Raw genomic sequence first — 16,558 nt, 5'->3', positions numbered from 1 at the left:
AATGAAAACGTCAGACTTGTGCAGATATTTCTGAACCATCTCCAGTATTTTCCAAGCGTCATAGAGCCCCTATCATGTCATCCTTGAAGTATTGAACTGTGCTGCTTAAAAGAGGCAAATTCAAACAAGACACTCGTGCATTTGGAAACCGCCTGAGGATATTTTCAGATATGTGAAAAAAATGAGCCAAATAAAGAAAAAAACTCAGTTATTTCCCCCTGATGGGCCACATAATAGGCAATTAGCTTGTGAAATCATCAGGGTGATTTCAATTGTTTGTTCCACTCACAACGAGGCGAAGCAGCAGCCGAATCCTTTCTCCAGGCACTGTCGTGCTTGAACGCATCCTTTTCTTTCTGCCTCTCTGTTAGGCGCCCATAAAAAGCTGCTTTTTTTTATTTGAGGTATAAAAATAGCATTGTGATTCTTACGTGTAACAAGATGTGAATAAAAAGCAGGGAAATAAGCGTGGGAGAAGACAATGACAATCTAAAGCTGGCTTTATGTAACATGGACATAATGTATATGGCACTGTAAGGGAAACAGGAAGTGCTCAGGCAAGGAATGATGTCATTAAAACAACCACTACTGCGTGTGCTTTCCAAATTTTCTATTTCCTTGAATATATCTGAGAACTGCTAATGTAAAATGTTCATACTGGACAAATGTACAAACCGTTTTATGGTTCTAGGAAGCTTCAAGCACTTGGATAAGCTAGTGCTTCAGTAATAGCTATATATAAATATAAATATATATAAAATATGGTCATCAATTGGTGATTGAATAGGCCATTGTGAAGTTCATAATGGGTGGCTCCAGCCATCGCCATCTTGGCAGTGATGACACAGCCTAACTCACAGCTAATCCAAAAATGGGCAAAGAGGTGAATCGTTGGTTGAGCTTAGGCGGACCCAGGTGACGTAGCACTTTTTCAGGGTCACATGACCTTGACATTCAGTCAGTCTTGATTCATGAATCTGATGACTCTGTACAGTCCACCGCTTTGGTCCAGACTGAAATAGCTCAACAACTTTTGCATAGATTGACATTTTGCACAGACATTTATGTATCCTCGTGACTTTGGTTCCCCCCCGACTTTTCCGTTATAGCGCCACCATGAGGCTGACATTTGGGGTTTTGAGTAAAATATCTCAACAACTATTGGATGGATTGCCATGAAATCCCAAGATGAATGAACTTTGGTTATCCCCTGACTTTTCATTTAACGTCATCATGGCCAACATTTTGTTTTATCCAGTACTTTGGTTTGTGACCTTTAGTCCCATCGTCCTCAGTTGTTTTTCATGTTTAGTGTTAATTAGGTGATTTTTGATTTATTGTATACTTTTTCACTGTTTAGCAATTTTAAATGGCATTACATTTGGCACACAATGATATGGACATGACTTTGGACTTTATAGCCAAGACTTGAGACACTTGTGACTTGAAAAACAACAACTTTATCCCATCTCTGATGTCATACTTCCTCAATTAGAAAAAAGAACATTGCCAGTGAATGCCGGGCATGTCTCCAAAAGTAGTAAAGAAGTGTATTTTATTGCAGATATGGATGATATCCAACCAGATTTATAAATGACATTCTGTGACATTGAGTGATGTTGTGAATGCCCGTTACTTTCCATCCTTGGCGTCCTGACCATGAGCACTGGGTTGCGTATATATCTGTATACTTGCAGTATGTCAGCCATAAATCTACGATGCAGTTTCCACTCCTGCCATCTCTCTCCCTCTATCTTTCCCCTCCATTTTATCCACATCCCGGGGCATCGGCTTTTGAAGAGATTCAATTTGAAATCCTGTCTTGCATATTTCACGAGCCCAACCTGTTTTAATACCTCGCGCTCTGTTGTTGCTGGAAAGATGCTTCATTGACATTGCGTGGGAATGCCTGTGGTCATAATGGTCTGTGTGTATTGCGTACAGTATGTGCGAGCAGTTTGTTCTTAAATCCTTTAGGGCGACTCTCCTCGTTCAGTCTACACGATAAATAAAAGCCTACTCTTCTACAACAGGAGGCGAGAAACTGAGTGTGCCGTGTCTTGTTTTGTAGTCTCACCTCAACCTGCTCACCCTGTGATACCGATCACTGGCCCTCCATGAAAGAACCGAGCGCCGGTATGGGATTTTAACAAGAGCTGAAGGCTCATTCTCTGCATTTCAGAGGCAGAAACTGGTCGACATTGATCTCAGTCCTCCTCATCAGTTGACTCCCAGTGCCCAGAATGTATGGATTACATATAGAAATACAGAATTGCCTCTCTTTTATGCCAGGTTTCTGCTCGTCTCTTTGCCTCTTTCTCGCTAAACAGTGCTATTTATGAGCGGTGTCGTCTCCGCCCAAGTGAGCGCGGTATTGATTGGCATCTCCATGACCAATCCATCACACCAGGATTGATCACATGAGGCGAGCAGAAAGCACAAAGAGGAAACCACCTAGCATGCATCACTGCATGACTGCTCAAGGTGAATTTCACATGGTGCAGTACGGTATAGCAGCATAGATACTCCATGCATATTTTATGTTTATTTAAATATTCAAATTGAAATTTGAACAAAAGAAGAGTTCATTACATTTTTTACATCATTTTCCAATGTTTATCTCAGTGCTCTAGAGAGACTGATCAATTTTATGATTGTTTCATAATGACCTTTCCCCCAACATGCTTTAAGTCACGCACATGTGCAGAGATTTCTGGGAAAGAAAAAAAAAAACGCAGATGCTGTTAGCCATGTGAGTCATCCAGTGCCCATCTCATGATTTAAACATGTCATGGCTATATTTGTTAGCCATTCTACACAAAAGCTCCTTATTGAAACAAGATGGTGGTTCTTGTGGGAGCGAGAGTGCTGCAGATGTGTGTGGGTAGCGGATGTGTGTTTCTATTTGACCTTGATCATGCAAAACTGCGAGACTCAAAGACAAGATGTATGTGGCTTTTAATCTGTTGATGAAAGGAATCCCAGATGAATGTATTTGATTCCAGAGAGATGCTGCTCTACTTATTTTATATTTTTGGCCTTTATTCTCTCTTAGTCGGGCTCTAAAGTAGCTTCACTTAACTCACTTATTTATGATGCTAGTTAAAACATTTTGAGTTTCTAAAACATATAAAGATGAATATTTAGCAATTTCTAAAGCTAATGAAAGTGTCTGTTTCATGTTATCAGGTCACAACCCTGTCTCCTAGAAATTACATTTCCATAGTACTAAATCGTTTCCCTGACGACAATGTAGTGTCAAACGTAACTGGATTATGTAATCAGAGTCGCAGAGAGGTGGTCGGGGTACATGGTGGGTGTACAAATCATCAGACTTTGACACCAAACTCCTTTCTATGGTCAGGTTTGGGCAAAAAAAGCACTTTGGTTAAGGTTCGGGGATGACTGTGGTTTCAGTTTAATGTCAATGGACACATTGCGTGTCAACTCACTGCTGACTTTTTTCATTTTTCATTATTAAACAAGAGCATGATCTGTCCATAACCATAACCAAGTGATGCTAGTGCCTCAATATAACCTTTAAAATGTTCAATAATGCTGTAGTCACTCAGCCCAGTCGGCAGGAAAAAATGTTGGCATTGTACATTTCAGTGTCATTTTCACTGTAGAAATATAGTGTTAAGCCCAACCATGTAGTTCTTTCCTAAACCTAACTATAGTGGTTTTGTTGCCTAATCCTAAAGTGGCGCCATTGTGCATTTCCGCAAGGGTGATAAAAGGCTGATATGAAACATTTTAATGAAACGTATCGAAATGTATTATGATCCATATCCCTGGTTTGCAGAAACGCACAATGCCAAAATCTTTTCTGGCGACTGTTGGATCAGATATTTTGGCGGGAAAACAAAGTGTTGTCATTGAACATTTTACTGATAAGTTTAGTATCAACATTTAGCGAAAGTTTATTAACAGCATTTCCTCATTATGTTAAGAGAAAACTCAATGTTCCCTTTAAACGTATTTGCTGTTGCAATTTAGTTGTATACAAACGTAATTCCCATAATGCAGCTTGGTGTCTTTCCTCAGACCCACCCTGCCTAAATGCCCATGCGTTGAGCTGATGATCACCAGGGTTATTTTCTCAGACTTTACAGAGTAAAACATGTGGAGATTCTCTTTAGCATCATGGATCTTTTGTACATCACCCTCTCGCTCTGCCTCATCTCCTCATTCCTCACATCCACACAGTCATACCCAGTGTTGGCGGTGGAGTAGAGTTTCCATCTCTCCGTAAGACCATTAATAAAATCCCTATGACGCGTAACACGGAGGGAACAGTGGGGATATTGTGTCTGTCATTCCTGACACATACTGTATCCCTGACCGCTCACACTAGAATGACATATTTTAAAAGTGACACAAAATAAGTGAAAGTCAACAGAGTGTCCCATTGGGCACCGCAGTAAATACGTGTTCACAGGGAGGTTAACAAGGGAAAATGACTCAACTTGACCTCATGATTAGAGAGAGGCAGTCTTTTTGATGCTAATTTGAAGCCGACGGTGTGCATTTTAATAGCTAGTGTTTTGTTTTTTTCAGCTGAGAGCTTCATAAATGAACTGGAATGGAAATTATTTGCAGTCTAAAGAGCAGTGGCAATGGCTGGCGCCTGTTTTTCCCTCTCAGACTCAGAGGTTTCCTCCTTGTTAAGGGAAAAATGTAGCATTAAATTAAATCACACTTTGAACATTAAAACTCTGAATTCTCTGCTGTGCGTGTGGCACTACATCATGTTTTTCCCGCTTGCAGAAACTGATGAATTTCAAACACACTTGGGTGATGTATTCAGCAAATTTACCCCATACATTGCCCTCTGCATGCATCAGAAGAAAGAAATATGCGTGTTTATGCAGAAGCTTCTGCTCTGTGTTCTGCCTGATGAGCTGATTAATTCTCTATGAGAATATATATATATATATATATAAATATATATATATACGTATATATAGGGGAAGCAGGAAGGGAAGAGGACAAGGCTGCTTAGTTTTAAAGTGGAATGATTATGAGAGGCACAAAATAGAAGGAAAGTGAAATAAGTTCTTGTTGGCTACAAATTAATCATTCTTCTATATTCGAAAAACATAAAATGTCTAAGATTGAAAGAAAAACGACTCTCTCAAGCGAGAAATCATAGCAGCGAGCGGCTTCTTCAGGGATCTCATTTGCTATGACTTCTGCTGATGTGGTTTTCCCTCACATAATGCCCTCTTCAGCAACTCTTTGGCTGTGGTCCACCAGAGGAAAGACCCCTTTGAACCCCACTAGTCTCACATCTCCGCTACTGCTCACCTCCGCAGTGATGATGACGCGGCAAAAAAGCTGCGCGATCAAGGTTAATGAAAGTCGAAGCGGCCCACAGCGACTGAGTTCACCCCTGAAGACATAATCAGTGGACCTCCTGCATAAAGATGGTGGTCTTCTTGTCAGATGTCATCACCCTTACACACAGTGCAACAGATGCTCAGTGGCTGCAGTCAGCAGCACTGGGGCTCAACATTATCAGTGTTTTACCCTCCATCCCAGTGGAATCACTCTCACTCGCCCTGGTTGCTGAATACATTTTCAGATACAATGCAGCTCAAGTGTAGTCATCTGTCTATTTTAGCCCATTATAGTTTTCAATGCAGAAGATATAGTTCCTCTAATGGATGCTGGATACTGGCATAACAAAACATGAAAACATGTTTCTCCACAAGATTGCACTATTTTCTTTTATATATATGTGCCCATTGAAATCCAAATCATCATTCATTTAATTAGTTCCACCCATATTTAAAGGCATAGTTTGACATTTTGGGGAAGATTCTCATTAGTTTATGATTGTTTGGAGGGGCCCGACCCCTAAGTTGGGGAACCACTGGACTAAACTACTAAACTGTATTTAAAGGTCCCATATTGTGCTCATTTTTCAGGTTCATACTTGTATTTTGTGTTTCTACTAGAACATGTTTACATGATGTAATGTTAAAAAAAAACTTTATTTTCCTCATACTGTCTGTCTGAATATGCCTGTATTCACCCTCTGTCTGAAACGCTCCGTTTTAGTGCATTTCAACGGAATTGCAACGGAATTGCGTTGCTAGGCAACAGCTTGGGTCCATGTTTACTTCCTGTCAGCTAATGTTATTTACATACACTGCAACATTAAATAAACTGGGACACATTTAGAATGTTTATGTTTAAAACCGTGTAATGATTTATGTATTGTATATTTGTGACCTCACAAATGGACAGAACAGCTTGTTTCAAACAATTTCTGAATACGGGCTGTGTGTATTTCTCCGTATATTGAGCGTTTTGATAGTTTAACAGTATTTATATATCACTTAAACCTGCTTTATAATATAAAAGACATGGAAATCTCACTTTTTACAATATGGGACCTTTAAAGGAGACTGCCCTCCCGAGAAAAAACATCGCATCAGTAGTTTCAGTAAGTTCCCCATAACTACATATGTTTACGTTCAAGGACAAAGTCATCTAACGGCCGTAGTAATTTTGACTGGTGCAAAGAAGCAAGTCAGGTGACTGTGTTGTAGAGCGACAGAGTCAATGTAGGGAGGAGGTCGGGGTGGATGTCTGGTTCAACTAAACATCAAACTTTAACACGGGAGACAGTTTGTTTCCTGTTTCTTACTAACAGCGTTGTTGTTTTTTTTAAAAGCATGACCATGATATTCCCATAATTTAATCATGCATTTATTATTGTAACCATGACGATGAAACTCTCCTAACCTTAAAGGAGCAACATGTAGGACTGACAGCTTGTGTTTAAAATGAGTAACAGCAGTCAAAATGAGAAACATTGGAGCTGTCGCCCCGCCGCTCCTCCGGTGTGACCGATAGCAAGTTAGTGCACGTTTTTTTGCAATTTGAGGGTTACCTTCTAGACATTGTCGAGTTAGCCTCTGGCCAGCAATATTCTTAATCACTTCACCGGCTGTGTGTCTCAAATACTCGCTGCCTTGATAACCCAGGTGCACACGGACCACAGCGAGATGTGCCGAGGCTTATCAGGTCGAACATACTGGCTGCAGCATTGTTGTCGGATAAGCCGGTAATTCAATTTAGCATGTTTCCTTAAACTGATGATATACCATGGTCATTTTATGATTTATTACAGTATATATATTACATATTGGTCCCATAAGTATACAGAATCAAAATGTGTCTTCTGCCACTGCCGAACAAAGGGCCTGTGCTTATACACCCACATACATAGAAAGCAGATTAAAAAACTGCATATGAGAACATACTATATTCACACATACTCAGCATAAATATGTTTCATATATCCCTGCAATGCTGCAAAATGACACACAGTTGCAGAGGCTGCACATATGGAAATTGTGTGCAGCCAGAGGCAGAATGAAAACCTATATATCCTCTCACGCATCTCGATTCAAATCAATGTTGTATTGTGGGTTGTTGCCCAGGCGATACGCTAAATAAACGACACACGGCACCAACACACAGACCTGAACACACAGTAAGCAGCCTGTTAGCGATCATGGCAGAGAGACATGAGCATAATTATATTCTGTATGGAACAGTGGAGGCCGCCGCTCTCATCCGTCTTCAACGCTGACGCATGGAAAGATGAGAGGAGAGAGAGAGAGAGGCAGCATCCAGAGCTTGTCTCCGCCTCGTCAGTCATGATGTTGACACCTGGAACCGCTCAATCTCCTTACCTGGTGGAGGACAGACTGGTGGTGTGTGTGTGTGTGTGTGTGTGTGTGTGTGTGCAACAGGGACGGTTGGACAGAGAGGATGACAGGGAGCTTGACAAACTGGATGAAAGGAATGAGGATGAGAGAAGTTGATATGCAGAGACGGAGTGTGAGTGACAGACTTAGAGGTTGGAGGAAAGTGAAGCCGTCGTTGAAGCTGTTGACTCTATGCTTTACATAAATATACACACACATGCATATATTAGTCATTTTATATGGTGATTTTTTTTTACTGTGTCTTCTCATAAATAATCCCTTTTGAACACCTTATCCACCAACTTTTTTTGGTTCCCTTAAATCCAGCTGCACGTACTGCAGCGTATTGGTTGTCAGATTATCTTTCACCAGAACAAGTGCTCCCGCAAAAATGCAAATGGGAACATTTAGATTCACAACAATGAGCGGAAACACTGTGAGCACAGATGGCAGGTATACGGCTACAGAACGTGTCTTCTCCTAAAAGAAGTTTTTTTTTTTCCAGGGCGCTTCTATTTTTCGCACAAGCAAAAAAGCTCACCTGCAAGCTGAGTGTCGGAACATCAGACTTTATTTCTCTATTCATTATTCATTACTCATACAAGCTCTTTTTTTAGAAGTTGCAGACCCAGCCATATCCCCCGCTAAAGATACTTTCTCCCCGAGTTTATGTGCTGCCATGTGTGATGAAAATGAGAAGTGAGCCTCCTGTGCAGGAGGAAGAAGAAGAAGAAGAAGAAGAAGAAGAAGCAGACGGGTCTTTTTTTTCAGATTGATACACACTTTTATTAATACATGCATTTATATAAGACAGCGAATTTTAGCCACAAATATACATTAGGCAGGTATATAGAGGTGTCTCTGCCACTTCTGCAAACACACAGATTTCTGTTTAGACTAAAAGTTAGTCGTCTCTTTGAAGCCTCCTCTTCCTCTGGGGAGAATCCTGCCGACGTTCTGCTGCAGCTCTCTGCATACGGCAGCCTGAGTGTCCTGATTTTATGCTCACTGGCTCCAGTCTTATCACCGTATCCAATAAGAGGGGGAAAAAGTCTTATCTTAATCTGGGTAATAACATGTCGAGCTGTTATCGCACTGTCAACTAGTGTGTAAACCTGGCTCGAACTCAAAAGGATACTTCAGGAAAATCGGCTGATACTGAACACGTCTGTGACAATGCTGAAGCAGAAACATATGCAGAAAATTGTTAATAATTTATTATTCAGATGATTGATTTGTGCATACAGCAGGATGGCTCTACAATGTTGGTCCAGTCTGAATTATCTCAACAACTATTGGATGGATTGCCATGACATTTTGTACAGACATTCATGGTACCCAGAGGATGAATTCTAATAAATTTGGTGGTCCTTTGACATTTTATGTAGCGCCACAAGCAGGTCATAATTTTCATTAACAATGGTTTCCAGATATCCTACTGTCTGGCGCCGGCATTAGTTTAACTTTCCCCACCAGTAATGATTTTAAAGGCCTGCCTTATCGAAATCATACTTTATATAATTTCATATCTTAGGTAATTTAACAAAGACATGAGGCATGATGATGTTTCATGTTTTGGTGTTCTCGCTATACAGTAGGCTCTTTTCACAGCAGCCATGTTGACATGTCATTGTAGTGTAAACATAAGTGTAAAATAGGGAGGCCACGCTGAGGAAATTTTGCCGATGTTACTGATTACACCAGACATTTTTCAACAAAAGATGACGCTCAAAATATGTAGAGCGCTTAGTTGATCTTTAACTTTGGATGGCTGTGTGTCTGGCTTCTCCGGTCAAGCTTTTTTGTGCACATCTGCTTTGACCGCTCCATCCTCCACACGGCTTCGTACCAAAAGTTTACAGATTGCCTCATTAACGTTATGGTTCCCTATTAGCATTGGGTTTAAATCCAAAATATTGCCAAATAGGCACTTTTGACTCCAAATCCCTCTAAACGACAGTGGGGGTGGTGGGCAATTAATGTAATTGGTGTATACCCGAACTCTGTGTAACCGGCAACACCGTGGCAAGCCTAATGTAATTGATCAAACTAATTATGGTCCCATTCTGTTTAGGGAGTCACAGCCATTCCAGTGAGCCAGCATGTCTAATACCCTGGCCCTGACCCACCTAAATGGAACAGGGCCATAATTAATGTTATTAAATACACCTATGTTCATTCTGCAATGACATGTCAAAATGGGTGCTGTGTAAATGGCCTATTATGGAAGTGCCTTTTAGTTGAAAGATAGTTTTGCTCTAACCTTTCACTGCTGATAACACCAGCATTACACAAGAGCCTGTGCTGCCGAGCCAGACTTATATTATGACATCATCTGCATAGAAACAACATTACAGCAAGTCAGAGACCGATTGGAGTGATTTAACTCAAGGCCATCACGTTCTTATGGGACAAAAGACACTGAAATGCAAAGACAGAGACAAAGATAAACTAAGAAAGCTGCAACACGGACAAAAAGGAGGCTTATAAAAGACAGGAGAAGGAGGAAGAGGCTCCAACCAACACACAGAAACACAGATTCCCACCTCCCTTTCTTGTTTTATTATACCACAAAAAGCTACCTCCCACACGAACACTCATACATGCAAACATACAAGCACACATACAGTCTAAAAGGCGTAAAGACATTTGTATTAGCTGCATGACTGTCCCCCATGTCTCTGTGTGTGTGGGTGTTGGGTGTGTGTCACTATTGGCTGTCAGCTTTCTTGTTTTTTCACATTTTCTCTTCTGAAGATTTTGCTGAAATAAATAATCGCTCTTGATCTTTTTTTTTTTGTACACTGTGGTTTTGTCAGCTGTACATTTTTACTTGGTGTCATTGTCTGTCAGTGTCTAGACAGACAGGAGAAGCAGACAGAGCAGAGCATGTAGACAGGTGAACTGGCCCTGCACACAGTTGGTAGCAGAGTGACAGAAACTTCTTACCACTAATCCCAGGCAGCCTGGAGAAGAGGTCAGAGCTCACCACGGATGCAGCAGCAACCTCACTCTGCGTTTTCTCCTCCTTTCTGCAGCGATGACCTTTCTCCAGACTCGCCTATTGGGGAGGAAGGGAAGGGAGGAGAGGGGGAGCTGCAGAGTGAGGTCGAGTCACAACAGCAGCCCGAGCAACAGCAGCAAGAGGCTCAGCCACAGACTGAACCGCCACAGCCCCAGTGTGAGCCCCAACCACAGACTCAGCCAGAAAACAAACCTCAGCCAGAACCCGAACCCGAACCTGAACCCGAACCCGAGCCCGAACCCGAACCCGAACCCACACCGGAGCCCGAGCCTCAGCCCGAAGTCGAGGCTTCGAGTGAGGAGGAAGCAGCGGCAGAGGACGCCCCCGAAGCCCCTTCGCCTTGCAGAGAGGAGCACACAGTGGTGGAGCAAGAGGAGGAAACGCTGGAAGAAGTCGAGGAGGCAAAGGGAAAGCAAGAGGGAGAGGAGGCGCAGCCCGAGCGGTGTGAGGGCGAGGCAGCACAGGAAGAAGAGGAGGAGGAGGAAGGGGGAGGAGCAAAAGGAGGTGGGGCGGGGAGGAGAGCCAGCCTGCACCACACGGCCTCGCCCTTGAGGGTGCAGCGCAACGGGGCCGGCTCGCACTCCGCCACCTCCGACTATGAGCTCTCGCTTGACCTCAAAAATAAGCAGGTAGGGTTGTGTTGGGGACGGGGGAGGGCGGGTGTGTTGTTTGGGAGGGCGGCAGGTACAGTAACCTGGCTTGTGTGTATTTTGTACGTCTTGTGGTCTGACATGTTTGTGGTGTTTCTGTCTGAGGAGGAGGACTTATGGTTTTGGCGGAAAGGCTGGTGTTTTGATGGGATTTTTTATTTTTCGTCGTTTGTCGCATTGATCCCTATTGGCACTTCTAAAACTAATGATGAGCTTCCTTTTCTCCATTATCATGAACCATCATTGTCATCATTTCATCCTCACATGGTTTTGTCTTCCACCCAATTTTGGATTGTGAGTTACTACGTAATTCATCCCCAGGTATTTTACTGCTGTGTTGTAATTAACTGGAAGTAGAGCGACTCATGTAAGTTTTATACACTGTATTATTTTGCCAACGATGCTTACTCACACACACACACATCAGGGTAAAATAAAGACAATGTGCAAACAAGCTGCGTTTGTATCTGCATGAATGAAAAGTCGTTTAATTTGTCTTTCCTCTGCTGCTCTATGAGATCCTTTGGATGATGAAAAGCCCCCATTCTCCATGAAGAATAAAAGCATGTGACTGTTATCCGTTCTCATCTTATTACAGCCAGTTAAACCGATTTTGTCTGATATGTCTATGAACTGTGACTGTATTCAAACATGCATTTCCATGTTCTCATCCATGTTTGTGTTTTTATCACGCTGTTTCATCAGGGGCTTGGAAATCATTACATCATCATCTCTCATTTCAAGAACCATCAAACATTCGCCATCCGTTTTTCATTATCATCCATCTAACCGACATTCCTCAGTCCATGGATCTTCAACCAGGTAAGGCAGCAGAGTTTGGGTCTAACTTGTGCGGCTCCCTGTGTGCTCCTGATCAGTTTTCGGCAACTCGAATAATAATATCATTAGAGCTTAATGATTTTTATAATTGCTAAATAGTTTAAAGGGGCACTACACTGATTTTTTTTAAAGGGACACTGCATCGATTTTGCACATGAAGTTCAGTTTACCCCCCACAAGGAGTACCACACGGCCCGAGAACGCCGTTGTATAATGTCTTCTATGGCTCTGAAAGGGAGCTTTGCAAAGTTTGAAGAAGTAACCCCAATGATGTCATAATGATATCATCAGGGTTATCTTGGGTCTGAGGTTGAGACTTATAATTGTAACTTGATTTGACTGTTTGCATTACAACTGGAAGTGTGCAGTTTGAAAGAAGTGGGCATTTAGGAGGCAGTAAGAGTCTAATTGCATGCAGTTGTATTGCATTATGGGAAATGGAGGATCCAATGTTTTTGGAGCTTTAGGGACTACAAATCAGGATATCTCAGCCGCTGCTGCTTCAATTTTGACCATTCTTGTTTTAATCTGTCTCGTGTGAGTCCCAAAACTGTATGGAGGTTCAATACTAAGTTGTTGGAGTAGTTTTTCAAGCAGAAATGCCAAATGTTTGCAAATTCCAGCTTTTCGATTGTGTGGATTTGCAGCCTTTCTCTGTTTTATAACATTTAAATTGATTATCTTTGGATTATGGACTGTTAGTTGGACAAAACAGGACATTTGAAGACATCACCTTGAGCTATGGGGAATTGCGATGGTGGCTATTCTCCTTTAATCGACCATGGAAATATTCATTAGTTGCAACCCTAAATATAACAATTGCACATCATGCATGTTCTTTTGTGAGATTTTACAATATTTATGGATTCATTTGTTTCTTTATGGAGGCATGAAGGTTGCGTCCACCTCCCTCCTTTAAATCTTGACTTCCATTACTGTCTGCAAGTGACACATTTATCAACAACCCAGAACAATCAGTGAGTAGGTATAGTCACCCTGGTGTTAAGTGTTTCTCAGCCTCAGGGTATCAAACTGTGAAATGTGTCCGTGTCATAGAGATTAGATTGTGTTCTTTTGTGTCACTATTCGTTTAAATTCAGTTGGCGAGAAGAAAACATGCGAAAAATGCAAGATGAGCTACTGGAGCATTATGGTGGATGTTCGCTAAATCCTTCTTCCAAGCGACTGGCCATTGAAACAATTGTATTTGAGTGAGATGTTGCTTTATTTCACTCTCTGTCAGCTCCATTTTCACTCAGTTTTGACTTCATTTCCTCACTCATCGCTTACCTATTCAGTACTAACGGTTCTTTTAACCTCAGCTTCTCTCACCGCCATTCTCACTCCTTTAATCTCTCATCTCTGTCAACAATGCTGGAGATACGCGATCAGCTAGATTGATCTTCTGTCTGTACAGCTGGGGGTGGAGGGGCTGGATGCAGCTACAGATCAATGTCAGGGTAATTGGATCTGCGGGGCGATACCTTGATTGCAGGGGAGGAACCTCATGACGAAGTCTTTGAGTGTTAACTCACTTCAACCTGAGCGTTCAACCTCTAGTTCAACTTCTTTCTTTCAAATCGGTTTAAATTTAGAACCTTATTGAATATTAAATTATGCCTTATAGTAGATAGCTGGTAAATGAACATGGTATATTCATGCCATGGGCAATTTTGAACACTACATTAATATGCATTTCTTTATGTTTTCTTTTTCTTCTTTATTGAGATAAACAAATTCCTTGAACCTTAAAAAAACACAACTAATGCACACATTTTATGGTTCACATAAGAAAAGGCTAATTATTATTATTATGTAATATATATTAATATATATAAATATATATTCTTATAGGTTTAGGATTAATAGGAAAACATATGGAGTCCTACTGTTTGACCTCCTTTGTGAAAAATGTATGTTATCTTCTAGGATGTCATACAATAGTTTTCAGGATGATATTAAATGTTCAGCACTATGGAAAAAAGTTATTTCAAAATAGTGTCACAACAGGGCAGCACCAAAATGAATGAACAAAAGTCTCTGGGGAGCTAGAACAAAAGGTAGCCTACAATAATATCTTTCCATGTGTCTGTCAAGGAATATATACAATTATAGGTTCCTTGTTTCCGTAAGTGAACATTCAAAGAAGACCAGTTTGTTTAATCTCTGATTAGAGATGTAACTCTAGAAGTACTGATCTTAGAAGTACAACAATAATGTACCAAAGTTGAAGTCAAAGTTCAGCCACAAATTCAATCTCTTTATTCCACCAGTATTCAGACTGATTGTCTCGAAGGTAACCCACAAATTGCTATATCTGATACCACCAGTTCAACATTAGTCTTATCAACTAGATAGTTGAAGGAATCTACAAAATAAAACTAAATAAAATAAATGTCCTTTTAAATTGTTAAGTGACCCAATGTTTCTCTGACTATCTGCATTGTCATTTGCACTGAGTCCTCAGCCAAAGCCTTAGGAACACTGTTCTTCTACACTGTTTAAATAGCAGTGACAAATTTACTTCAAAGTTGTTCATCAAACGGAGAGGTCTTGGAAAAGTAACTGCAAAGTGACTGCAAAGCCTTTTGTTTTTTTATAGGATGATGAAGTGATTGGTGATGAGACCTGACTTTAAAGACTGTAATTACTGCTAATCTCTGCTTGAGTAATTAAGGTGCCCATGAATCAAAAAGGAATCTATCTCCATAAAGTGAAACATTCAACGGTGAAACATACTCATAATTACACTTAAATGTGCAAGCGACATGAAGACAAGAAATATCAAACGAGGCCTAGTTCGATAAGTTTATTAGCTTTGTCCTAAAACCGCTGATGCATAAAGGCATGGATTGTCTGATGACATTATTCAGTGGGTTGCTGCTGTATCACCCCATAGTTGTTTTACCTCTTTAATGAGACTGTATTTTTTCCTGCGTCAGAATTAGTCTTTCAGTAACCGCTGACCTTTCCAACTTTGGTCAAGGATGTCTCGGCTTAACGGATCACCGTCCTCTGACGACGTCAAGTCTTTTGTTGTCATCCTCATTTTGTAATACAGTCAGCATTAGTTGTGTCCCAGTTTTGCAGTTATATAATCATCTCATTAATCATGCAGATGTTTCCGTGCTGTAAGACAGTGTGCATGAGCATGAAGGCTAATAATCATGGCTTTGCTTTTTGCCCCTTATTTCTGCATTATGTGAGATCTGATTATCTGCTGTTTTACTTACGAACATCAGTCTTTTCTTGCACATTTAAGGGATTTATGGTTAAAATCATAGATTAATAGAGAGGGCTGTGTTTAATGTCAGTGTGACTGGTATTCTGTGAAAGCACATTTCCCAAAATGTTGAGCAATTTCTTTCAATTGGTAGTAATTTGTTGCTGTTGCTGACTCAGTGACAAACAGACAAACCGTTTCACCAACTGGTATTTTAAATAATTAGTATTTTCCATGACATGTAATGCCAGGTTATCTCTTATAATGCTCCAAATAAGAGCAGAGGACAAAAACCATGGCAAATGACTCTAAATAGCTTCTCGAAATCACAAAAAAGAAACACTCTGCGTATTGTACTTGTGGTTGACCTTTTGTTTTGAGACACATTTCCATTTGAAGCACAACCATTTCCAGACTAAAACACATTCCTTTTCCAGAGCCTCTGGGTATTAATATTTCATATATAGACAAAAAAAAGTCCCATATTTCAAGCCACAATATCCACCATCCCTATCTGATGCTCAATATCAGCCTTTGCTCCTGCAACTCGCATTTCAACGTGACCATTTACCTCAAATTTCTATACTCATATTAAACCCCCCTTTTTCTGGATAAATATCCTATTTCTATGCTCAAAGATATAATATCATTAAAATATCTTTATCCATCCTTGATAGAAGAATTACACCTTTTCCTCTCAGTAGTATCTTCACGAGTATGTGTAGAACTGCTCACCGCAGTGTCGTACCACTGGTTTGTTATCCCCCCTCGTTCAAAGGGGAACATGAGGTCAGCGTGGTGCTGATCTGCCCCGTCCAAATCGATTTACAGACCCCCGGTGGAACAGAGCAGTGCCATCGCCGTTCTCTCAAACCCCACTGCGTCTACAGAATAATCTCTCTCCATCAGCGCTTAGTGAAGTGATCAGAGGCAGAACTGACAGTCGGCTAATGGGGGGGATTTTCAGCAGTGCCACTCTTGGCGCGGTCATCCGTCTCATCACCTCTTTCTATATCTTCTTAACTTCCCCTCAATACGCTTGTTTTCTTGTTTCTGCAGTGCTCTGTTAATCCATCTTTTTGCCATTTCTTTG

The 16,558-nt window shown here is 41.0% G+C and overlaps 1 protein-coding gene across 5 annotated transcripts in view; it reads left to right on the top strand.

Annotated features, from left to right (window-relative positions):
• The window catches only part of iqsec3a (IQ motif and Sec7 domain ArfGEF 3a), a 102,594-nt gene that overhangs the window by 42,113 nt on the left and 43,923 nt on the right, over positions 1 to 16,558 (top strand). For 3 of the 5 annotated variants that reach the window (XM_037759957.1, XM_037759960.1, XM_037759958.1), the window contains exon 3: positions 10,766 to 11,381. The exons of 1 other annotated variant lie outside the window; for it this stretch is intronic. In XM_037759957.1, the coding sequence (XP_037615885.1) occupies positions 10,766 to 11,381 (616 nt within the window). Of the gene's footprint in view, positions 1 to 10,765; positions 11,382 to 12,107; positions 12,225 to 16,558 lie in introns of those variants that run through there. One more of the 5 variants, XM_037759961.1, reaches the window with a different exon arrangement.

This window comes from Sebastes umbrosus, chromosome 23 (genome assembly GCF_015220745.1).
Source record: "Sebastes umbrosus isolate fSebUmb1 chromosome 23, fSebUmb1.pri, whole genome shotgun sequence".
Lineage (NCBI taxonomy): Eukaryota > Metazoa > Chordata > Actinopteri > Perciformes > Sebastidae > Sebastes > Sebastes umbrosus.
The sequence above is the reverse complement of the archived record's forward strand: the minus strand, read 5'-3'. Positions and strand labels throughout refer to the sequence as shown.